The sequence below is a fragment of the Zootoca vivipara genome, chromosome 5 (genome assembly GCF_963506605.1).
Source record: "Zootoca vivipara chromosome 5, rZooViv1.1, whole genome shotgun sequence".
NCBI classification, from domain to species: Eukaryota; Metazoa; Chordata; class Lepidosauria; order Squamata; family Lacertidae; genus Zootoca; species Zootoca vivipara.
Window position 1 is genome coordinate 7,268,700 of NC_083280.1, and position 26,008 is coordinate 7,294,707.

The 26,008-nt window shown below is 42.8% G+C and overlaps 2 protein-coding genes across 2 annotated transcripts in view; one reads left to right on the forward strand and one right to left on the reverse strand.

Annotated features, from left to right (window-relative positions):
- Positions 1–26,008, reverse strand: part of LOC118093577 (cytochrome P450 2J5-like) — a 159,105-nt gene that overhangs the window by 95,653 nt on the left and 37,444 nt on the right. The gene's annotated exons all lie outside the window — the stretch shown is intronic.
- Positions 1–26,008, forward strand: part of LOC118093950 (cytochrome P450 2J6) — a 51,909-nt gene that overhangs the window by 14,252 nt on the left and 11,649 nt on the right. Inside the window, exons 6-9 of the mRNA XM_060274316.1 lie at positions 6,050–6,191; positions 11,146–11,333; positions 11,738–11,879; positions 13,362–13,525. Coding sequence (XP_060130299.1) covers positions 6,050–6,191; positions 11,146–11,333; positions 11,738–11,879; positions 13,362–13,525 — 636 coding nt within the window. The remainder of the gene's footprint in view (positions 1–6,049; positions 6,192–11,145; positions 11,334–11,737; positions 11,880–13,361; positions 13,526–26,008) is intronic.

A 26,008-nucleotide genomic window follows, 5' to 3' on the forward strand; every position in this document is an offset into this window, starting at 1 on the left:
TTGCAAAGGAGACTCAGGAAACCAAAAATCATCTGGAAAAACTGGTAGAGACTTCAAATAAATCGGCAGAGACTATTCAAGAGCTTCAATCTAAAAACCAAACCATAGAAAAAACAGTGGATAAGATCTCCAAGGAAAAAAGAGGTGGCAAGAAAGAAATGGATGATATAAGGAAAGAGCTGGATAAGCAAAAGGTGGCTTATGAAGCCCAACAAGATGCTTTGGCTCTTATGCAAATGAAATTAAGAGAAAAAACCCTCCGATTTCGAAATATTCCAGAATTACCACAAGAGAACATTGAGATCAGAGTGGCTAAAGCCTTGGCGAATTGGCTCCAGATAGAAGAGAGAGAGATAGAAGCAAGAATTGAAGAGGCTTTCAGGATCAACTCCAGGAAAGCAAGAAAGAACAATTGGCCAGGAGACTGCTTGGTGTCCTTCACGACCTTATGGCTCAGAAATAAAATTCTACAGACTAAAGGGAAAAGGAAACTGATGATGGACGGTGTCGAGATAGTGGTCATGAAGGAAATCCCACCACACTTCCTTCAGAAAAGAAAGAAATACCAATTTTTGACTAAACATTTGCAAGCTAAAAAGATATTCTTCAAATGGGAATATCCTGAGGGTCTTTCACTTTTTTACAAGGGAAGGTGGAGAAAGTTTGAGACACCGGACTCTGCCGATAGATTTTACAGGACATACTCACAACAATTAGGGGGGAAAGGACTGGTGAGTCTAAGGAGAGACAGGAACTGAGAGAGGAAGAAGCGGAAATTGAGATGGGAGGTGAGGAAGGAGAAACAGCGGCAAGTGACCTCGATGAGGCTGAAGAAGAAGGAACGATAGAAGATTAATCGCTCAACATAGTCGTGGGTGGGACTTTATTCTACTCCTGACTACTATTCATTGTCTGTTTTTCTTCTCTTCTCTTTTTACTTCTTCTCCTTTCTGTTCTCTTTTTCTCTATTTTTTTCTTCTTCTTTTTTTGCATTTTTCTTTTCCTCTCGTCAGTTAAGTGGTTATATCGAATAAATATGAGTATTAAAGTAATTTCCTGGAACATTAATGGATTGAATAATAAGAAGAAGAGAAATAGAACTAGCCATATACTGAAAAAAGAAAAGTGGGATGTGATATGTCTCCAAGAGACACATGTAAATAACAAACATGAAAGGGTTTTAAAAAATGAAAAATTGGGCCTAGATTTTATAACATCTGACACGAAGAAGAAGAGAGGAGTGGTGATATATATAAAAAATAAATGGTGCCCAGAATTATTATGGAAAGATAAAAAAGGCAGGATTGTAATTGTAAAAACACGGATTGAGGGAGAGAACTGGATCTGGGTGGGGGTATATGCCCCGAATGGCAGCAAAGTGGCTTTTTTTAAGGAATTAGAGGACCAATTGATGAAATATCACGGAGATAAAATCATATTGTTAGGAGATCTGAATGGAACCAAAAATCCAATTTTAGACAAATCAGGCCCTACTCAAAAGAAAAAACAAAATAGGCTACCAAAAAATTTTGATGAATTGACGGAAAACCTAGATTTGGTGGATGCGTGGAGACATAAACATTCCGCTCAAAAAGATTTCACGTTTTTCTCTCACAGACACCAGGTGGCATCTAGAATAGACGCCATTTGGATTCCCAGGGAACTCGTATTGAGATTAGCAAAAGTGGAAATAAGTGCACGCACCTTATCGGACCATAATCCGGTATGGTTGACGTTTGTGCCAGAGGTAAAAGATAGAAGATGGAGGCTGAATGTGTTCTTGTTAAAAAATTCAAAAATAATTCAAGATGTATCTGCACAGTATAAAGAGTATTTAGATATAAATAATGGGGGAGAAGTAGACCCTACTATAGTCTGGGACGCAGGGAAAGCAATGCTACGTGGGTTCTTCATTCAACAAAACGCTAAATGGCGGAAAATTAGAGAGGAGAAAAAGGTTAATTTGTTACAAGAAATCAGAAAGAAGGAAAAAAAATTATTAAAAAAGGAAAATGAAGCCATAAAACATGAATTAAAAATTTTAAAATTGGAATATGTGAAATTGATTGATGATGAATTGGATCAAAATTTACAATTTTGGAAATACAAAAATTTTAAATGGGCAAACAAACCGAGCAAATTATTAATCTGGCAACTAAAGAAGAGACAAAAAGAGAAAATTATTAATAAGATTGAATTTAATGATAGAATTCTAGAGAAATCAAGTGAGATTGTGAAAGCTTTTCAAAAACATTATGAATTGGTTTACCAGAAAGAAGGTACAAATTTGCAGAGAATAGAAGAATTTATTAAAAAGCATAATATGCCATCAATACCAGCGGATAAGCTAAGAGCGTTAAACAGGGAAATAACAGTAGAGGAAATAAAGGAGACCCTAAAAAAGATGAAAAATGGCAAGGCCCCAGGCCCAGATGGCCTCCCTACGGAACTATATAAGACCCTGGATGAGATAATGTTGGCCCCTTTGAAAGACTTATTCAATTTAATTTTGGAAAAAGGTACTATCCCGCATTCATGGGAAGAAGCGCAAATAATCTTAATCCCAAAATCAAAGCTAGAAATCCCAACTCCGAACGACTTTAGACCAATCTCGCTTCTGAATAGCGACTACAAGATATTTGCTAAATTGTTGGCGAATAGATTATCCCCCATCTTAGAAGATATAATACAAAAAGATCAGGTCGGCTTTGTGAAAGGCAGATTCGCCAAAGACAACATAAGAAATGTCATAAATATTATAGAACTTTTAGAAAACAGAAGAGACAAACAAGCCGCAATTCTGTCCGTGGACGCGGAAAAGGCCTTTGACAGGGTGGCCTGGGACTTTATGCTAAGATTGTTAGAAGAGGTAAAAATGGGGGATAGATTAGAAAGGGCAATAAAGGCCATTTACAATTCCCAAAATGCTAAACTAATTATAAATGGAAAGTTCACTAACAAAATTAACATCACAAGGGGGACAAGACAAGGGTGCCCTCTGTCCCCCATCTTATTTATTATTACGCTCGAAATTTTATTAAACACAATTAGGAAAAGCAAGGAAATTAAAGGAATTGTGGTGGGCAATAAAAGTTATAAAGTAAAGGCCTTTGCCGACGATATTATAATAACATAAGAGGACCCAACTACAAGCATTCCCAGCGCCATCCGCTTGATAGAAGAATACGGGGAATTGGCCGGCTTGAAAATAAATTATAATAAGACAAAATTGTTAGTCAAAAATCTTGAGGTAAATGAGGAAAAATTGTTGCAAGAAACCACAAAACTCAAAATTAGTAAAAAAATGAAATATTTAGGAATAGAGATGACAACAAAAGCAATCGACCTGATTCAGGATAACTATTCGGAAACTTGGAAGCAAATTAGGAAGAAGTTTGACGTTTGGAGTAAATTAAAACTTTCATTTATGGGTAGAATCTCAGCCATTAAGATGTGCGTGGTGCCCAAGATGAATTTCCTTTTCCAAAACCTTCCATTGTTGGGGATGGAGAAATATTTTAGGGATTGGAAAAGGGACATTGCGGAGTTCATATGGAACGGGAAAAAACCCCGTATAAAATATAAGATCTTGATAGACCATAAGGAGAGAGGGGGATACGGCCTCCCAGATTTGGAAATTTTTCATGATTCAGCGGCATTAGCCTGGATTAAAGAGTGGGTAGTTTTAAAAAATTCGGATCTATTAGACTTAGAAGGCGATGGGCTAGGACACGGCTGGCACTATTACCTGATGAAAGATAGAATAGATAAGAAGAATTTTTTCATGTTCCATATGATTAGAAAATCTTTATTTAAAGTTTGGTTAAAATATAGGAGATTCTTTGAACCTAAAACCCCCTGGTGGCTTTCTCCAGCTGAATTATTGGCGGTGAGGAGACGTAATATGAATAACACATGGCCCACATACCGTATGCTCCTGGAAGAAAAGGAAGGAACGCTGAAATTAAGAGAATATAAAGAAATAAAATATCATTTAAACACGTGGTTAGATTATTTCCAAATTAATCAGAGACTACAATTGGATAAGAAAGTGGGATTTGAAAAGAATAAATCGTACCTGGAGGAAATTTTAATTGATAAGGAGGGCAAATATATTTCGAATTTATATCAGATATTATTAAAATGGGAAACAGAAGAGGAGCTAACAAAAAATTATATGATCAAATGGAGCCAGGATTTGGGAAAAACAATAAGTATGCAAAAATGGGAACAATTATGGAAAAGAGACTCGAGATTTACGCCAAATTATGATTTGATAGAGAATATATTCAAAATGCAAAATCAATGGCATTTAACGCCGGCCAAACTGGCTAAAATGTACCCAAATGTAAGCAATATCTGCTGGAGATGCCGTAAAGAAGTTGGGACATACGTTCATATCTGGTGGAGCTGTGACCTCATTAAAGACTTCTGGGAACTAGTCTATAAAGAGTTAAAGAAAATTGTGAAATACTCTTTTAAGAAACAACCAGAAATCTTTTTATTAGGGATGTTAGGAGAGGACATAAAACCGAATGATAGATGTATAGTGAGTTACGCAACAGCCTCAGCAAGACTCTTATTGGCAAAAGCATGGAAATCACAGGAGATTCCAAAGAAGGAGGATTGGTTACAAAAATTAATATTATATTATAATTTAGCAAGAAAACACGAATTATTGAAAGAAACAAATGTGAAGGATAATTTAAAGAAATGGGAATCACTTACCATTTATCTTAGTACACACATAGATAAACCGTCTCTTCTTTCCGACGTAGCAGGATTCTAGAAATAAGAAGAAGAAAAAGATTAATTTTATGGATATTATATTTCTCGTTTCAATGTATATGTGGACTATACTTGCTCTCTTTCCGAGATAGTAAGACTCAAGGATTAAGAAGATAAGATAGAATGTGATTATCTGGATATTATTTGTATTGTAATATTCTGCATCACTATTTTTCAATTTGGATTTTGTTTCTAATTGAGCAAAATTGTAATATTGTGTGTGTGATGTAAATATTTACAATTTAGATAAGTCTAATTTAGGTTGTGAAGGAATAGGGTTGGGGGTAAGAGCAGGGGAGGGAAGGGGGGGTTTTGGAGGTAGGGGGGGAGGGGGGTTTTTGTTTTTGTGCTTGTTCTGTTTAGTTGGGTGTATTTTAATTGTTGTATATGTTCAAATCTATAATAAACTTAATTTTTTAAAAATTTAAAAAAAGAAAAAGAAAAAAAGAAAGCCAGGTAAGGGAAACTAGCAATAAAGGAGGCTGCCTGGGAGCGGGGAGGTTAAGACAGCGAACTTGCAAGGAGAGTACTAAAGCAAGCAATTTACAAGAGCAATTAGAAGAAAAGGGGAAAAACTGCTCCAGCTAAGGAAGGCAAACAAGAAGGAGAGAGGTAGGTAGCCGTGTTGGTCTGGATCGAAGTAAAATAAAAAAATAAAAAAAAATTTAAAAAAATTTAAGGTGCTACTGAAGGAATTTTTTTATTTTAAGAAGGAGAGAGGGTGTTAAAATGAAGCCATTGAGCAGCTGATCGGCAAGCCAGATAAGGGACGCTAGCAATAAAGGAGGCTGCCTGGGAGGGGGGAGGTAAAAGCACATGGATCCTCAGGACGATTGCATTGGGTCACCCCAAATTCACCATCAGATCACATAGCATGTCTGTGGCCACAGCATGAACCACAAAAATCATACATCCACTGTTTCGTTCAGAATATTTTCCCCCTTGTTTTCCTCCTCTAAAAACCAAGTGTGAGTTATGGTCCAAAAAATACGGTAACTTGGGAAGAAGCTGATTTGGAAATGGCTGTGTTTTCTTTTTATTACCTCTTATGGTACATGTCTTCAGAAGAAAAGATTTCCTGTACCCTTTTATACTGTAATGCTGTTTAAGATTTACTACTCCAATCCATGACTCTGTACAGATATCTCCCAGCACAGTCACCTGTAAAACATATTATTAAGTGTTGTGATAGGAAGATAGGAAGCCCAAGGTCAGATAGATTTTGTGTGGCCTGTAATTAATTCCAACATTTCGTCAACAGAGCAAGGATGACCCCAACTCTACCTTTGATGAAGACAACCTGGCAGAGTGTGTCCTTGACCTCTTTATTGCAGGGACAGAGACGACGGCTGCTACTCTGCAGTGGGGACTGCTCCTCATGGTGTCTTATCCAGATGTTCAAGGTGAGGGAGAACTTTGCAATGGAAGCAAGCACCTCTCTGGATCCCTGTAGAGAAGAGCTGAGATTTATTTTCTTTCTTAGTGGCAGGTTGTGATTCTTCCAAGGTTTCATAATGGGTAGATGACAAATATTCATTCCTATCTAACAATCAACTAAAATGTATACATATGTATATTTAAACCCACACAAAAAACTTCAGGCCTAATAACCTATCTTTGAAGTTTAATTGAATAAGTGGGACATGTTCCAAGGAAAAAAGTTTTGGCTCAGTGAACTGAACTGAAAATGTTTGATCTATATCTGATATGAATATGTCGTTTCTCCTACACTTGGCCGTACATTGGAAGCAATAATTAAAGGCATTCTCAACTGCAAGAGCTTGGTACATTAAAATCAAATAGATAGAAGTTCAGTCTCCTGCTGCAAGCTGCTTCACCCCTGCTGCCCCTGCCACCTCCTTGGCGTTCTTTACATGGCGTCCAAAGATGGCAGCCGCAGGAGGGTTGGTTGGCCCTCAATCTGACTGTGGAGCGCACTCCATCACCAACTCTCCTCCTCTGCAACACACTTGTGCCTGCTTTGCAGATTTCACCACAGAAGCATTTGTGGTGCTGCAGCAGAAGCCCTTGGGGCACGGTGTGGGTCGCCACTGTGGCCAAGCAGCCACTTTGCCTTACTCCACCTTACTCCTGGCCAGGAAGAAGACAGGGGGAAATGGGCAGCCATATAATTGTGCCAACTAGCCCCTTTTGTTTCCATGCACTGGCTGCAATCCTGACTGACAGCAGCTCTCCAGGGTTTCAAAGAAGGAACACTCCCAGCCCTAGACGTAGCCAGGATTTTTGTTGTGGGGGCAGGGCCTTTAATTAGGAGGGGGCAGAACCTCAGTTAGCTATTTATTTTTATTGCTATAGGGGGGCATCTGCCCAGTGGCAGAGCTTCATGCTCTGGCACTGGGGGGGGGGAGCAGGTGGGGGCAGGGCTGACACGCGTACCAGGGGCATGGAGCACCGCCCATAGGGGCGTGGTGCACATCCTGAGGGCATGGCGCCCACCATGGGCGGGGGGCAGTCATGATGGCACCCCACTGGGATCCTGCTGCCAGGGGCGGTGCGCCCCCCACACACTCCTCTTCCTCCGCCAGTGCATCTGCCCCTCCCTGGTCCCTCTCCCTAGCCCCCCTTGGCTATGCTCCCAGCCCTGACTGGAGATACAGGGAATTGAAGCTGGGACCTTCTGCATACAAAGCAGATGTTCTACCACAGAGCGCAATTGTGAAATGAGCACAATTGTGCGGTAGTTGGAGCATTTTTTGGCACTGCCCTTCTCATCCCAATTCCAAAGAAGGGCAGTGCCAAAGAATGCTCCAACTACCGCACAATTGCGCTCATTTCACACGCTAGCAAGGTTATGCTTAAAATTCTACAAGGCAGGCTTAGGCAGTATGTGGACCGAGAACTCCCAGAAGTGCAAGCTGGATTTCGAAAGGGCAGAGGAACCAGAGACCAAATAGCAAACATGCGCTGAATTATGGAGAAAGCTAGAGAGTTCCAGAAAAACGTCTACTTCTGCTTCATTGACTATGCAAAAGCCTTTGACTGTGTCGACCACAGCAAACTATGGCAAGTTCTTAAAGAAATGGGAGTGCCTGATCACCTCATCTGTCTCCTGAGAAATCTCTATGTGGGACAAGAAGCTACAGTTAGAACTGGATATGGAACAACTGATTGGTTCAAAATTGGGAAAGGAGTACGACAAGGTTGTATATTGTCTCCCTGCTTATTTAACTTATATGCAGAATTCATCATGCGAAAGGCTGGACTAGATGAATCCCAAGCCGGAATTAAGATTGCCGGAAGAAATATGAACAACCTCAGATATGCAGATGACACAACCTTGATGGCAGAACCTTTTAATGAGGGTGAAAGAGGAGAGCGCAAAATATGGTCTGAAGCTCAACATCAAAAAAACCAAGATCTTTTTTTATATATAACTATTTATTAAATTTTCCAATTAAACACATTTAAAACAATATACAAAACAAACAAACAAACAAACATTCAAAATACATACATCACTCTTTTAACAATTCTCATTACTCATTACAAAATACTCCGCCGAGTTTGACTTCCCTCCCTCCCCTCAATAGGTTTTCTAATCCGCTCTTATCTCGCAGTTCCTTTATATCTAGTCTTTAAAGTCAATTCGTAGGATTTATTTCAAGCCTGCAAGTGTCTTTAAACCTCTACAATTCTTTTCCATATAATCCACAAATTTACTCCAATCCCTTAGAAACCTTGTCTCCATCTGGTTTCGAATCCTGCTAGTCAGTCTCGCTAATTCTGCATATTCAATCATCTTTGTCTGCCAGTCTCCGATTGTCGGTAAGTCCTGGGCCTTCCATTTTTGGGCCAATAATGTCCTTGCCGCGGTTGTCGCATACAAAAATAAGGTATTATCCTCCTTGGTTATCTCTTGACCTATCATTCCTAACAAAAAGGCTTCCGGTCTCTTGGGAAAGGTATACTTAAAATCTTTTTCAGTTCATTATATATCATTTCCCAATAGCCTTTAACCTTTTCACATTTCCACCACATATGATAAAAGTCCCCTTCCTTTTCATTGCATTTCCAGCACATTCTATTACTCATTCTATACATTTTTGCTAATTTCACCGGGGTTAAATGCCATCTATACATCATCTTCCAAACATTCTCTTTCAAAGCAGTACATGCTGTGAATTTTATTGTTTGGTTCCATAGTTTCAACCACGCATCGTATTCAATATTATGCCCAAAATCCTTAGCCCATTTTATCATTACCTCTTTCGTCAATTCATCTTTAGTATACCATTCTAACAGCAAATTGTACATTTTGGACAACAGTTTTATTCTGCCCCTAGCAACTCTATTTGGAATTTGGACCTTCTCTCCTCAAAACCAATTTTTTTGTCTTTTACAAATATATCATTGATTTGATGATATTGCAGCCAGCTCGTCAGGTATACTTTAACCTCTTCATACGGTTTTACTTTCCAGCCTTGTTCTGATTGTCTTAAAAATTCTTCATATGTTGGTCTCTCCCCTTCCATATTCACTTTCTTCACTATGATTACATCCATTGGTGAAATCCACCATGGAGTCTTAGTCTCTAACAAGGCTTTGTTTCTTTCCCATACTTCAAATAACGACCTTCTTATCACATGATTTGTAAATCCTTTATGGGTTTTTTTCTTATCGTACCATAGATATGAATGCCAGCCCGCTCTGTTGTCGAATCCTTCTAAATCCAACAAGTCCGTATTCTCCAATGTTATCCAATCTTTTATCCAACAGAGACATGACGCTTCAAAGTATAATTTCAAGTCTGGCATGGAGAATCCACCTCTTTCTGTCTTATCTACCAATATTTTATATTTTATTCTTGGTTTCTTCCCCTGCCAGACAAATCTTTGTAAATCTTTTTGCCACTCTTTGAATTGTCTCGTCCCCTTTATAATAGGTATTGTTTGAAACAAGAATAACATTTTGGGTAATACGTTCATCTTTATTGCTGCTATTCTACCAAGGAACGACAACTTCTTCCTATTCCATATTTCTAAATCCTTCTTTATTTCTTTCCATACCAGTTCATAATTGTCATTAAACAGATTTATATTTTTTGTTGTCATCCATATTCCAAGGTACTGTACCTTTTTTACAATTGCAATACCGTGTCTTTGCTGCAACTCTTCTTTCTCTTTCAGGTTTTTTGTCATCATTTTCGTCTTTTGTTTATTCATTTTAAATCCCGCCAATTGTCCAAATTCTTCAATCACTTCTATCACTTCAGCAACACCTTCTTTAGGGTTTTCTAATGTTACTACTAAATCATCTGCAAATGCTTTCAGTTTGAACTCTTTCGCACCTAATTTAATTCCTTTGATGGATTGCTTTTCCCAGTAGTGATGTATGGAAGTGAGAGCTGGACCATAAAGAAGGCTGATCGCTGAAGAATTGATGCTTTTGAATTATGGTGCTGGAGGAGACTCTTGAGAGTCCCATGGACTGCAAGAAGATCAAACCTATCCATTCTTAAGGAAATCAGCCCTGAGTGCTCCCTGGAAGGACAGATCGTGAAGCTAAGGCTCCAATACTTTGGCCACCTCATGAGAAGAGAAGAATCCTTGGAAAAGACCCTGATGTTGGGAAAGATTGAGGGCACTAGGAGAAGGGGACGACAGAGGACAAGATGGTTGGACAGTGTTCTCGAAGCTACGAACATGAGTTTGACCAAACTGCGGGAGGCAGTGCAAGACAGGAGTGCCTGGCGTGATATGGTCCATGGGGTCACGAAGAGTCGGACACAACTAAACGACTAAACAACAACAACCACAGAGCAATAGACCTTTTCCACATGCAGCTGCATTTACTTAATTTGTTAACTTCTTATTTTCAGGGTGCTGCCAGCATATATCAATGAGCTTCACTTATACCAGCAGGGGCATAGGAAGATAGGGGCGGTGGGAGCAGGCTGCCCCAAGCGGCGGGCTCCAAGGGGCGCCATCGCGGGCGCCCGCCCTGCCCCCAAAACATGTGCCCCGCCCCCGAAATGCATGTCACACTCCTCTGGGAGGTGCGCCCCACCCCCAGAACACAATCCATGCCCCTCTGGGAGGCGCGCCCCGCCCCAGAACGCATGTCACGCTCCTCTGGGAGGTGTGCCCCACCCCCAGAACACAATCCATGCCCCTCCGGGAGGCGCACCCCGCCCCCAGAACGTGAGCCCTGCCCCTCCAGGAGCTGCGCCCCGTCCCTCCAGGAGCCCTGCCCCCACCCCCGGTGCCAGAGCATGAAGCTCCACCACTGTATACCGGGGTCTTTTCACCCCACCCTACACAGCTTGATTGTCAGAGGTTTCTCAGATTGAAACCAGGGTATTTTAAAATAAAGCTTCATTTCCCACTTTTCCTGCAGATAAAGTCTACAAGGAGATGGAAGATGTTTTTGGTTCCTCCCTTCCTATTTGCTATGAAGATCGAAAGAAACTGCCTTACACCAATGCCGTGATGCATGAGATTTTGCGTGCAAGATATCCCTTATTAGTTGGGATTCCCAGACGAAGTGCAAAGGATATGAAGATGCATGGTTTTCACATTCCAAAGGTAGGAAACATCTGTATATTTGGAGAGAAAAGAGCATCTGATGGTGACACTTTGTATTAAGCATCCACATGTGTAATGCAGAATCTGAGGAACAAGAAACTCCACCCTCTAGAATAAAAACCCTGAAGGTTAATAAACTGTTATAATTATAAGCCAGCCATCTGATTGTGTAAGCCATGTGGGATGAAGCCCAGATACTTCAGACATAACCAACTTTATCAAGATTAATTTCCCTTTACTATATGATGGCTTCAGAATCCAGTTTAATTCTCTTGAGGGCAATGATGATACAGTTCTCCCATAAATCTATTGCATGTGCCAGCCTGCCAGCTCCTAGTTTTTCAAAACCATTCTGAAGTGTGCTGTTCCGGATGCATTCTGAGCCAACTGTTTCTTCTTTTCAGAGGACATTTGTTATTACAGACCTGAATTCTGTTCTTGTTGATCCCACACGATGGGAAACACCTGAAGAGTTCAACCCACACCACTTTTTGGACGAGGATGGAAATTTTAGGTCTAGAGAAGAATTTCTCCCATTTGGAGCAGGTATGCACAGAAATAATTTACAGTTATATTTAGCAGCTTGCTTCAAAGAAACTGGTGGTCAAATGTGTGTAAACAAATAAAAATGTGCAGGCACCATTCTAACCGGTTGCTTTGTGGGTAATGATTCTGCTCCCACTTTTCACTGGTTTTAGCTAAAGACTACTAGAGGGCCAGTGTACCTGAAGGAGCGTCTCCGCCCTCATCATTTAGCCCGGACACTGAGGTCCATCTCCGAGGGCCTTCTGGCGGTTCCCTGACTGCGAGAAATGAGGTTACAGGGAACCAGGCAGAGGGCCTTCTGGGTGGTGGCGCCTGCCCTGTGGAACGCCCTCCCAACAGCTGTCAAGGAAATAAACAACTATCTGACTTTTAGAAGACATCTGAAGGCAGCTCCAGTATCGGGAAGTTTTTAATGTTTGATGTTTTATTCTGTTTTTAGTGTACTGTTGGGAGCCACCAGGAGTAGCTCGGGAAACCCAGCCAGATGTGCGGTGTATTATTATTATTATTATTATTATTATTATTATTATTATTATTATTATTATATTTATTCAATTTAGACAAACACACACAGAGAGGGATAGGCACCAGACTAAAACATTCCTCTTTACCCAGGCCTTTGGCCATTGTAATCTATGGCCTGTTAAATGTGGATGAGGGGAACTGATGTTATGATTATTTTATCCTTATGCTGTATATTATTATGTTGTGTGCTGTTGTTTTTTTATTATGCTGCATAAATTATGTTCTTAATGTTATACACCAGTTTGGGATCTTAGGATAAAAGGTGGTATATAAATTGAATGTTGTTGTTTGATTAAACCAGGCATCCCCAAACTCGGCCCTCCAGATGTTGTTGGACTACAACTCCCATCATCCCTAGCTAACAGGACCAGTGGTCAGGGATAATGGGAATTGTAGTCCCAAAACATCTGGAGGGCCGAGTTTGGGGATGCCTGGATTAAACAGTGAGAGGGCCATGGATGGATCACATGTTTAAAAATCAGGCTGGGGTCGTAGTGCTGCAAGTGTGGGAATTTAACACTTTTCTTCCATATCCCTTTTCCAATGTGAATTCCCTCTCTCAAAACACTTTTATGCCTTAGAGCAGGGATAGCCTTCCAGATGTTGGACTACCGGGCCCATCATCCATGCCTCTTAGCTTAGCTATGCTGCCTAGAGCTGGATAGTTCAAGAACCAGAGGGAACCACATTGACTATCCCTCCCATGGAGCAACTGTCTCTTGAAGAGAAATTCAGTTTGGGGAAATGGTTTAGAAGGAGATAAATCCTCAGCTCCACCAGCCACACAGCTGCAGTACTTTGGGAGCAGCTGTTTTCCAGCTTTCTGTTGTTGTTGCTGCTGCTGCTGCTGCTGCTGCTGCTGCGGCTAAAACTACTTGTTGAGCAAATCAGATGAACTGGAGAATAGATGGAGATGGTTATGACTCACATGCTGCTTTCCCCTTCTTTCCTTTGCAGGGGCTCGAGCCTGTGTGGGAGAGCAGATGGCCAAGATGGAGATATTCATCTTCCTAACCACCCTGTTGAGGGCATTCCGCTTCCAGCTGCCAGAAGGAGTGAAAGAACTCAATAAAAAGCCTGTTTTGGGGCTGACATTGCACCCCCATCCTCACAAACTCTGTGCTATTCCCCGCTGCAGTGCAACAGGGAGCATATAAAAATAATTACCATGGTTTGTTTATTTATTGCCATAAATTTCTCCATTATTATTATTTTCCACTTTGACTGACATTCCGTCCTTGGCTTACTCAGCTCTACTATCACTGGACCAACTAAAATATCCCTCATTTGGAGCAGGGGCAGAGTTTGGTAATCTTTGATAACAAGGCACTCTGAGCTAGGCCAAAATTTGGCACCCCCAAACAGATCTTCTCAATTATATTGTCTTCTCAATTTTGTGCCCCCTCGGCTCAGTGCCCTGTGGAGGGGAACCTCCCACATTATTTTTATTTATAATAGTAATAATAATAAACCCCAATAACCCCCCTTCCTACAAGCTCATTTAAAAGGCCATAGGATGTTTAATCAGCCAAAGGCCTGGTTATAGAGTTTGTTTTTTCCCCCGCCTGGTGCTTAAATGTGTATAATGAATGTGCCAGCCAAACCTTCCTGGGGAAAACATTCCACAAACAGGGAGCCACTGCAGAAAAGGCCTGTTCTCATGCTGCTGCGCTCTGTACTTCTCCTGGAGGAGGCACACAAAGAAGGGCCTCAGATAATTATCTCAGGGTCCAGTCTCCCGGTTTCTGGTTGCCTTAAGGGCACAGTTCCCATGAAAATGGGAGATCATTGGCGAAGCAATAAACAAAGATGATAGAGGGTAATTATCTTTGTAAACTCCCTCCAGGGTTTAATCTCTTATTAGGGTGTGCTGGTAATGATGGGACAAGATTAAGGACAGCTGAATCGAAACAGCTACAAGGTCTTACAGATTTAAATTGGAAAGTTGACTTCATTCGAGCTAAAGGATGGTATGTGTTGGTTGGAGGGAGCCAGTCGCTTCATTATAAATCCTTTGTTACCTAAATGACTCAGCAACCCACCCACCCCAAGAATACAAAAAATAATAATTGTTCTTTACAGCAGGCGAAGAAGAAAGCAGATGGGAGTATAGATATGGATTATAATGGCAAACGGGACTTCGTGAAGAAAATATTAAAGTTTGGAATAATTATAAAAAGGACTTGGAGCCTCTGTGGAGTTAATTTTTACTTTCCCCGATTGCGGGGAGGACGGACTGGACTTGCCGGGGTTCTGGCGGGACACCAGATCATTCTTCTACAAGTAATTATAATTAATTGCTTCGTGTGGACGTGGACATGGACATGGAGGGGAGAACTTGGAGGCTTGCCAGGGTTTTGGCAGGGCTTTGGGTGACTCCCTGCTTGAAACTGAAAGTATGGAATTTTACAGCTGCAATCAGAAGAGTTGAGAACAAAAGGGAAGGATCTCTCCAGAGTAACCCTGAGTCAACAGAGCCATAAGGCACAAAGAAGATCAGGAATAACTGATATGGACCTATTTGATAAAGAAACAAGTGATGAAAATTAAAACCTCACACAGCAAGCAAAAAGGAGAACTTCACTTGCGAATTTACAAATTACTGTATGTGTTAATACGGACTGAAGTCAATTATTGTAGCTGTGGTATAAGGAATTTTATCAAGAGTGGGTTGTATTTGGTTTGAGCAACACTCTTCCTCAGTAGCATGTTGGACGCCTTCCGACCTGAGGGGCTCATCTTCCAGCGTCATAACTTTTATATGCCTGTTGTCTTTGTCCATGGAGTTTTCTTGGCAGGGATACTGGAGTGGCTTGCCAGTTCCTTCTCCAGGTGGATCACGTTTAGTCAAAACTCTCCACTATGACCTGTCCATCTTGGGTGGCCCTGCATGGCATAGCTCATAGCTTCTCTGAGTTATTCAAGCCCCTTCGCCACGACAAGGCATTGATCCATGAAGGGCAGTCTGGAGGCATAATTCAAGGGAATCAGACCTTGAAGTACAGCATGTAGGAAGCCACACAAATGTTATAATTGGCTATGTAATAATAATAATAATAATAATAATAATAATAATAATAATAATAATTTTAATCCGGCTGGGTTTCCCCAGCCACTCTGAGCAGCTTCCAACAAAGATTAAAATACATTAAAACGTCACACATTAAAAACTTCCCTAAACAGGGCTGCCTTCAGATGTTTTCTAAATGTCAGGTAGTTCTTTATCTCTTTGACAACTGATGGGAGGGCATTCCACAGGGCAGGTGCCACTACTGAGAAGGCCCTCTGCCTGGTTCCCTGTAGCTTTGCTTCTCATAAGTGATTTGTATTTGCACTGGTATTGCTATTTGGTATTGCTATAATCAGGACCGTCTTAAGCTTATCTGGCGCCGTGATGCAGGGATCCCTCGGGCACCCCCACCCTCCCATACACGTGCCCGCTGCGTCACCCACGCTTTCCTCATGCAGAGCAGAGCACGGACTGCGCTCTGACCCTGGAGATGGGCTGCAGTGGGAGGGGCCGGCAGCTGCTTCTGCTGCAGAATTGGCTCAGCGAGGGGAGCTCCCTGATGATGATGCCGCCGCCTGCACCATTTCTTTGCTGCTGGCTATGCAGTTGGAAGAGAGCTCAACCTCCGCCAGTTGTGAGGTGGGCATGGGTGGGCGAAGGGGGAAGAAAAGTCCCGCGCTCTCATCCGCAGCTGAGCCGCCGAAGTCTCATTTCTGCAGTTGCTGCTGCTTTCCAGACCAGTCTCTCTGAAACCGGTGCAGACCTATTGGCTGAAGCGGCTGCGCGGTGCTGCCATCCAGGAAGCCCCGGCTGCCACACCAATGGGAGGCTCACGGGAGGCCTGCAATGGTGCCCACAGTCTGAGAAGAGGTGGGTGAGGGCGGCACTGCCAGTGGGGCTTGACGGTGGCTCCTCTGGCAGGGAGGAGGCTCCGGGCACGGCACGGCATGGTGGAGGCGCCCTCCAGAACGTCTTGCCGTGGCACCTTGCGCCAGTAGCCTCTATGGCTAAGACGCCCCGGGATATAATATGGCATATTTGAAATTGAAAATAAATAAAAAGTTATTTAACAATTATCTCAGGGTCTGGGTCAGTTCATATGGAGAGAGACAGTCCTTCAGCTATTGCGGTCCTGAACCAATTATAGGTATAGCCAGCATTTTTAATTGGGCCCAGAAACTAATCAGCAGTCAGTACAGTTGGGCCAGGATTGGCATTATATGCTTGAACCGTCTTGCCCGTGCAACCTGGCTGCTGAATTCTGCACCAGCTGGAGTTTCTGATCAGTCTTCAGAGGCAGCTCCACTTATAACTGAAATATACTGTAGTGACTTCATGCTCTTCATTGCAGCTTGTAAAACAGTGAATGAAATGCCCCCCAAACCTCAGGCTTTTATATACATTACTAGTATCATGAAGCCCGTTAAATTAACGGGTGCTAGAACAGTGAACACCATCTCCCACTCGGCGCTCAGCACGGGGCGGCTTGAGTGCCTACTGCGCACACGCGCCCAGGACAAATTGTACTTCCAGGCTACCGGCAACCTTTGAGACGGGGTCGCGCATGCATGCAAGTCCCATGTGACTCTCTGCGGCCGCGTTTCACCCTCTCCCACGTGACAACCAGGCCCCTCCCACGACGCTCTAGGCTGAGTCCGTTGTGTGCTTCCCCCGACGTCGTCGCGTCTCCCGCCGTGTGCACGCACGCACGCCCTCCCTCCCGCCTTTCCCAACCTACCCAGAGCCGAGCCCGCCTTGCCTCGTTCTTTTTACAGCTATTTGAATCGCCGTGCTTCGCGTGACTCTTGAGAAAGGCCCAGGATTTACCTCACGCCGGGTGGGGGGAAGGGTTGGGATGCGGCGATGGGGTGGGCGTGGGGAACGGTGGCGGCGGGGATGCAAAAGCATGTGCTCCATCGCGCGCTCGCGTCACAGTCCCTTTCCCTCTTCCCCTTGCGCTGTTAGTCGGGAGGCGAGGCGCGGAATGGCGGTTTGGAGGAGAAGCCGTTGAGGGAGAGAGAACCGCATCCCGCCCCGCGGCTCGAGGGCGCGAGTGAGTGCGCAGGTACGGGGAGTGCGTGGGGACGGGGCTCTGCGTTCCAAGTCCCAACGACTGTCCGTGGGGCACATGCGCAGTAGCGCAAACTCAGGGACACAGGGACTGGACGCAGAGACACTTGGACTTTATTATATAGGATTTACACAATGAGTCCTGTCTGATTGGCTGATTCTGCTTCCCTCCTGGAGCCTGATTGGTCTTTTCCTGGAGGCCAATCATAGAGTTGGAAGAGACCACAAGGGCCATCCAGTCCAACCCCCTGCCAAGCAGGAAACACCATCAAAGCATTCTTGACATATGCCTGTCAAGCCTCTGCTTAAAGACCTCCAAAGAAGGAGACTCCACCACACTCCTTAGTAGCAAATTCCACTGCCGAACAGCTCTTACTGTCAGGAAGTTCTTCCTAATGTTTAGGTGGAATCTTCTTTCTTGTAGTTTGAATCCATTGCTCCGTGTCCGCTTCTCTGGAGCAGCAGGAAACAACCTTTCTCCCTCCTCTATATGACATCCTTTTATATATTTGAACATATCACCCCTTAACCTTCTCTTCTCCAGGCTAAACATACCCAACTCCCTAAGCCGTTCCTCATAAGGCATCATTTCCAGGCCTTTGACCATTTTGGTTGCCCTCTTCTGGACACGTTCCAGCTTGTCAGTATCCTTCTTGAACTGTGGTGCCCAGAACTGGACACAGTACTCCAGGTGAGGTCTGACCAGAGCAGAATACAGTGGTACTATTACTTCCCTTGATCTAGATGCTATACTCCTATTGATGCAGCCCAGAATTGCATTGGCTTTTTAAGCTGCTGCATCACACTGTTGAGTCATGTCAAGTTTGTTGTCTACCAAGATCCTTTTCACATGTACTGCTCTCAAGCCAGGTGTCTCCCATCCTGTATTTGTGCCTTTCATTATTACGGTATTATTTTTTTGCCCAAGTGTAGTACTTTACATTTCTCCTTGTTAAAATTCATCTTGTTTGCTTTGGCCCAGTTGTCTAATCTGTTAAGGCAGGCATCCCCAAACTGTGGCCCTCCAGAGGTTTTGGCCTACAACTCCCATGATCCCTAGCTAACAGGACCAGTGGTCAGGGAAGATGGGAATTGTAGTCCAAAACATCTGGAGGGCCGAAGTTTGGGAATGCCTGTATTAAGGTCATTTTGAAATGCAATCAGTTGTTGCATTCTACGGTACCATCCTACCAGCCTAATAGGCTAATTAACTTCTCCTGGAGCCTAATTGCTCTTCTCCTGCAAGCCAAACAGTTGTTGATTTCCAGGATCCTACTTGCCTATTGTTCTAGGATCCAAGCTTAGTACATAACAATAACACATTGCAACAATCTAACCTACAGGTTACCAAAGCATAGATGACGGAAGTTAGGCTATCCTTGTCTTGATACTGTAGGTGTGCAGGTGGGCCACCAGCCAAAGCTGGTGGAAGGCCCTCTGCGGCACCGAAGCCACCTGATCCTTAAGCAACAGCAATGGATCCAGAATTACCCCCAAGCTGTGAACTCGCTCCTTCAGGGGGATGTATCCCCATCAAGAGCAGGCCATCTCCCATCCTTTAATCTTCACCTCCAACTGAGCCAAAAGTTATACAACCATAATAATAATCAAAGCAATTATTAAAAAAAAATAGGTTAACTGTTAGAACAAATTAAATGATAGTAATTATAAGGCTCAGCATTTATTGTGGCAATATATTTGTACTCTTACATCCTGGAAGTATAAACATTGTAAACAATTAAGGGCCCTAAATCCAGAGAAAGTTAGTTGTGCTTAAATTACATTGAAATCAATGAGACATGCCTTAACACAAATATTTTGAAACAACTGTTATAAGAATTTAAGGTCTCAAATATATAAATTAAATGTACAAGGCAAACACGTACATAAATACATAAACCACATGTCTGAAACAGTACAGGAAGACAGTCCTGAAACCATTTTGACTCTCCAAAACTGACCAAATGTTTCTCTGCAAGGAGAGGGGAAATGAAAAAAACCTCCCCATTGTCTCTGTGCTCACAAATCCTGCCTTAAGGGCACATTTAAGGTGAGAATAGGGTGGGCCTGTGACCTGGATTCAGGAATTAAGTAGTTATAATAACAAAACAAGATGGACGAGATGGGAGGACAGTGTTCTCGAAGCTGGAAACATGAGTTTGACCAAGCTGTGGGAGGCAGTGGAAGACAGGAGTGCCTAGCGTGCTATGGTCCATGGGGTCACGAAGAGTAGGACACAACTAAACGACTAAACAACAATAAAAGAGTAGCCCAAACCCAGATAATGCAATCAGGTAACTTGCCAGATAGGAGATAAACAACACACTCAGGATTCTGTTTTAGACTGCCCCCTGTGATGTATGTATGATGTGTTGGGGGGGTGGTCCTGGGCTACACGCCTTCTGTGATGTATGTATGTTTCTGGGGGTGGTCTGGAGTTTGAGGGTAGGCAATTTAAAAAGTCTATATAAGGGCGGGCAAACCTTTGTTCTGGGTCCTCCTCCTCCCTCCTGCATGTGAGGGGAGCACCCTGTTGCAACAGTTCAATAAAGATCAGGCTTACTAGCTGCTTTGCTTCTCAATATTCTCTTGTTGGTCTCTGTTATTTTCTCCTACCAATGGAGAACCTACAAAGGACTCTATAAGGGCTTTTGTGTACCACATAAGGCAAAAGGGGCAGATTGTGTTTACAACACAACATACAATTTACATTTGTCCTGATAATACCCAAATGTGTTACTTTTTTTTCTCAGATTGAAACCCTATCTTCCCCTTCAAAAGCTTTTGATCTTCTATTGTCATATTCTTTATCATTATCATTTTCTGGTGATTAATCTTAAAACTGGCTCATGTACAAAAATAATTTAATTTATTCATACGAGTGTTTGCTCTCTGTAGTGGATTTTCCAAAACTATCATCAAATCATCAGCAAAGAGACGTAAATTGTAAGTTTTTTTTTTTAAGCTTTAACCCCAGAATTATTTCATCTTGCCTAATGTCTCTAAGCAAACCTTCTAAGACCAAAATAAAAAGTAACAGGGACAATGGACACCCTCCTCAGCAACGGATTGTTGACAATGTGTCACATCAGTTAAGGGTATTCAAGGATAGTAATGAACTTTGCAGTAAGAGGAGTGGTTTTAGAAGCCGAATGCAAGGCAGCTGAAGTTAAATCCAGATCAGTATGGAACACCCTTTGGTTTATGGCTCATTTGCCTGGGTTAGCAACATTCACCTTGTTTATTCCAGGATGCCTTCCTGACCTGCTGTGCCTTTAACAATTTTATACTGGTGCACCAGTTGCAATCCTAGTTTGGCCACAGTGATTCATGCCTGGGAAATAGTCAGGTGAGTGCAATTCATAGTGCTTCCTTTGAAGATTTGATACTGGCTCTCAGTAGTTTTCCGGGCCCAATTTAAACTATAAAAGTGTTACCGGATAGAACGCAAAGATAGAACGCCATAGATTATAGTGGCCAAAGGCAAACATACTTGGTACACCCTGACCATTAAAACATTGCTGATGAAGAATTGGCGAAACAGGGCCTTGTCCTGGGATTTTTTTCACTGGAATTTTTTATTTTCATTTGCCTCACTATCATACTGGAATTGATTCCTATTTGAATTCATCATATCATTACATAAATAAAACCTTTTGAAGACTTACTTGAAATTCATCTTCCTCCTGGCCTGAGTTCTTGCAATTTACTGTTTATTCCAAGCTTTCAAAACTGACACTTCCCCCCTGTTTGCTTACATCAGGCAAACTGCAATCCTAAACAATAATCTTTTGTCTTACTGGCTATCTTCCATTTGTGGCTGACACAGCCTTAGCTTCACTGATGGCCAATCTTAATGGGTCATGACTGTCTCCAGGCAATTCCCTGGCCAGGAAAACAAGTTTCACCTGTATTTTTACACTGCCACATTAAATGACTGGCTCCTTTTCTTAATACTCTTAAGTATTGATTAAATTCTAACATTTCCTAAATCTAGGGAGTACCTTGTACCCACAAACTCTGGCACCCAAAACCTGTAACAATGATTTTCTTACCTGGTTACCTAGTTTCTTCTGAACAGCCTCAGATGCTCTCTGTTATTTTAATATTGCATTTTACTTGTTTCGTAAGCCACACAGGAAACCATAAATGTGGTACAGTAATAGAATAATAAAAAATAATAAGATGGTTTGGAAACAGCAATTAGTCCAAAAGACAGCTGTAAGGTTGTTAACCAGGACTTGACACTGGTGCCCTATTTGTTGGAATATTGGGGTGTAAATCACCAATATTCTTACTACTGCCACTGGCTTCGGTAAAGAAGACAGCAAACAATCGTAGGTGCTAATCTACGTTTATTCAGAGAGTGTGTGTTCAGCCATCACTCTCCAGTTCAGAAGAAAGTGAAAGTAGAAAAAGAACAAAGAACATCACATGACAGGAGATCAGGTTACAGCTTGAGCTCCTGTGTGGGAAAGTTACAGCAATCATATAAAGTAAACATTCATCCACATGCAGCATCTGTGCCATGCAGAGGATTTATGCTAACATCTCCCCTGAATCCTGAAATGGAAAAAGATGCAAATGTGAGAGCATCATTAAGAGAAGTAAACAAACAGTTGTCATAAACAAAATAAGACTTTCCTGCTGTGAAACTCTCTGAGACTGGATTGACCAGCTTTGGCTTCCAGGGGACCAGAGCAGTTGCTCTGTTGACAGAAACAGTGTTGCGTTTGACAACCTGTTGTTGTGGCTTAGCCTGTGTGACTGCTGCCTGTTTTGGAGTTCTAAGCACAGCTAAATTTGCAATTGCTGTGTTGGCAAACTCCTGAGAATACCTCTTGGGTCCTCTTCTAATCCTCTCAGACCTGCGTGAGAGGTGCAAATCCTGTTTACTGAGATTCTCCCCCTCAGGACTTTTGGGAGAACTCTTACCAATGGAAAACAGTGGATCTAGTGCTTCAAGCACTTTTTCATCATCCGATGATGGTCTGTTAAAAACAGCATGAGTTCCTTTGTGTATGACTGTCTCCCCTGTGTCAGAGCTACTCGGGGTAGAGCCTTCAGCAAAGGAATCATTATCACTACCACTTGTGTCAGTGTAGGAAGCATCAAAATCATTGGCACCTATGGGAAATTCATCAAGAACATATGTTTCTTGTGGCGTAGGAGTGTGTTCTACCTCTTGAGTAAGAATCACCGCATTGGAAGAAGACAACATAACTCTGTATTGACCTTCCTTGCTTGGTTGCTTCTTTGTCTGCTTAGGCTCCTCTGGACCTGTCAAACAATCATCAACAACAGTAAAACATGCATCACTTTTATCATAAGATAATCTGAAAAGGTTATCTTTGTCTCTGTGTCCCGTCAAAAGAACTTCTCCATCTTTAGAAATCACACAGGTGCCCCTGTGAAAACACAGCTCAAACCCCTTCTCATCAATTTGAGAAACACTGAAAAGGTTTTGCTTCAGCTCTGGAACAAGATACACATTACTGATACTCAAATTTAGAGATTTCAGAAAAATAGTTCCCTTTCCAATGGATTTCAAGGAATTGCCATCTGCCTGTGACACGATGGAGTCCAGCTTCTCGAAAGTCTGGAACAGTCTCTTGTCGTTCACCAGATGGTGCGAAGATCCCGAATCTATGATCAGATAAGACCCGTCGTCGTCTTGGTCATCAAGCTGAGTGAGCATTACAAGCATTTTGCGTGCTGTAGGGCCCTTGCTGCTGCCGCCGCTGCTGCTGCCGCTGCTGCTTTTGCCTTTCCCCTTAGGCCCAGAAGCCTGCTGTTGGCTTTCTGAGTCCTTCTGGAGTCGTCTGCATGTCTTGGCTGTGTGTCCAGGAATATTGCATAACTGGCATCTGACCACAGTTTTAAGGGCTTGTGCAGTCTCTGCAGGTACCCCAGGTGAGGGTGAGTAGCGCTCCCCGTTGGCCTCCGCCTGTGCGCGGGTCCTGTCCTCCTCATTAAGCAATGAAGCATAAATTCCTGCTGCAGTCATTTGCTGAGGGTCTTGAGCCCCCAGCTGGGCTGCAATAGCATTATAGGACTTGGGAAGGCTATTTAGCACTGTAAAGCAATAAATGTCGTCATCCAAATTGACGTTTCTGTCAGCTAGCTCCTGGCGTAGTTGACGCATCTGATGCAAATGGGCTCTCAAGTCTCCTCCCTCCTTCAGACGCAAATTAATTAATCTCTGAAAGAATAATGTTGTTGATCCGGCGCGCAACCTCAGGTGCTCGTCCCGAAGATGAGTCCAAACATCATAAGCATGGTCTAAGTTCCGAATATGAACCAGCTGTGATGGGTCCAAATGCAGAACTATTGTTGCCCTTGCCTGTGCGTTGCGATTCAACCACCTTTGGCCTGGCAAAACGGGCGGTGCGTTCTGAATCAACTCAATAAGTCCTTGCCGGATAAGAACACATTCCATTTTAACACTCCACGTTGCGTAATTTGAGTCATTTAACAAAGGACACAAACTCTTGGGTGTTTGATCTGAATCCCCGGCTTTAGCCATTTTGCTTCTGTAAGCGTGCTGCTAGCTTCTGACTTCAAAGTACAAAGAAGCTGCAAATTAGGCTTTCGGCAGGCATCTGCAATTAAGCTGCTACTTTAGAGGTTTTATTGCCGCTATAAATCAGTCCCGGTTACTCACTGCTCCGGTGATAAGGAACGCAGACTATCCGTGCTTTTCCTCCCCTGGAACGCAGGAACCGGTGACTCCCAAGCAGGCGAAATTCCTCAGGATCAGCTGCTGCAGATTGAGGCCTGTTTACGTGCCTGTTTTCACGCTTTTCAGAGGTCGATGGATCGAAACCATCCTCTGCTACCACTGTTGGAATATTGGGGTGTAAATCACCAATATTCTTACTACTGCCACTGGCTTCGGTAAAGAAGACAGCAAACAATCGTAGGTGCTAATCTACGTTTATTCAGAGAGTGTGTGTTCAGCCATCACTCTCCAGTTCAGAAGAAAGTGAAAGTAGAAAAAGAACAAAGAACATCACATGACAGGAGATCAGGTTACAGCTTGAGCTCCTGTGTGGGAAAGTTACAGCAATCATATAAAGTAAACATTCATCCACATGCAGCATCTGTGCCATGCAGAGGATTTATGCTAACACTATTACCCAGGCATTTTGCTAACTGCTCTGGCGTCATGTCTTCTTTTGGACTCAATTCAAAATGAAAGTTTGACCTCTCATTCTCCTGGCTGGAGACCAAGGACTTTTGGGCAGACTTATTCCTTTGCCACAGCACAGGTGGATACATAATGCCAAAGTGCAATTTTCCTGGCCTCTCACTACAGAGACAGCCTGAATTTGTGGGTGTGAAGGTTCATGTTATTCTAGGGTTGCCATTTTTCAAAAAGTAAAAACCAGATCACCCCTAAGACATCAATTCCGCCTTCAAAATCCCAGTAATATCCGGGAAAATCTGGAAGTATGGCAGCCCTATGTTATTCAGAAGACCAGGAATGCTATCTGACTCCTCACATCCATGAACCAGCCCCAAAGCAGACTGCAGATGTTCTGGCTATTTCCTGTCTCCTCCTCAAATATTTTATTGGGGGTGGCGGCAGCGGTGGTGGCAGAGCCTTAGTCCCTAGGAGTGGCTCCTATGTGGTAGAGGAGGGCAGCCTTTTTCAACCTTTGGTCCCCAAATGTTGGACTACAATTCCAGTCATCCCCAGCCAGCAGAACCTGTGGTCAGGGATGATGGGAGTTGTAGTCCAACAGCATCTTGGGACCCAAGGTTGAGAAAGGCTGATTTAGGGATAACCTGGATTTCTTGAGTGACAGGTAATCTTTTGTTTCTCGCCCAACTAAATACCGGTGAGAAGAACAAACAAAAGCTCAGGATAATCCTCCTGGACTAATGTGTGAATCATAAGACAAGTATCCTTCTGATTTCATACTTCTTTAACTTTCATACTTCTTTAACTTTGCAATATCATTTCCAGCTCAAAAATAAACTGATATAAGTATTCTGAAATGTATTTAAGAATAAAGTAACTTTAGAAATGTGAACATTGAGAGGAAAATATGTTCAAATACATGCATTTACTGTAAACAATATGAATTTCTGCTCAGACTTTCTTTCTTTTTTAAATGTAGTGGGACAGTGCCACAGAGCCTAGGGCTTGCTGATCAGAAGGTTGGCGGGTTGAATCCCGTGACGGGGTGAGCTCCCGTTGTCCAGTCCCAGCTCCTGCCAACCTAGCAGTTTGAAAGCATGTCAAAGTGCAAGTAGATAAATAGGTACCACTCCGGCGGGAAGGTAAACAGCGTTTCCGTGTGCTGCTCTGGTTCGCCAGAAGTGGCTTAGTCATGCTGGCCACATGACCTGGAAGCTGTACACCGGCTCCCTCAGCCAATAACACGAGATGAGCATGCAACCCCAGAGTCGGTCACGACTGGACCTAATGGTCAGTGGTCCCTTTACCTTTACCTTCAGTGGGACAGAAGACTTATCCTGAGCACATATGAAAAGAAGAGATATAGACAGGAAGTAA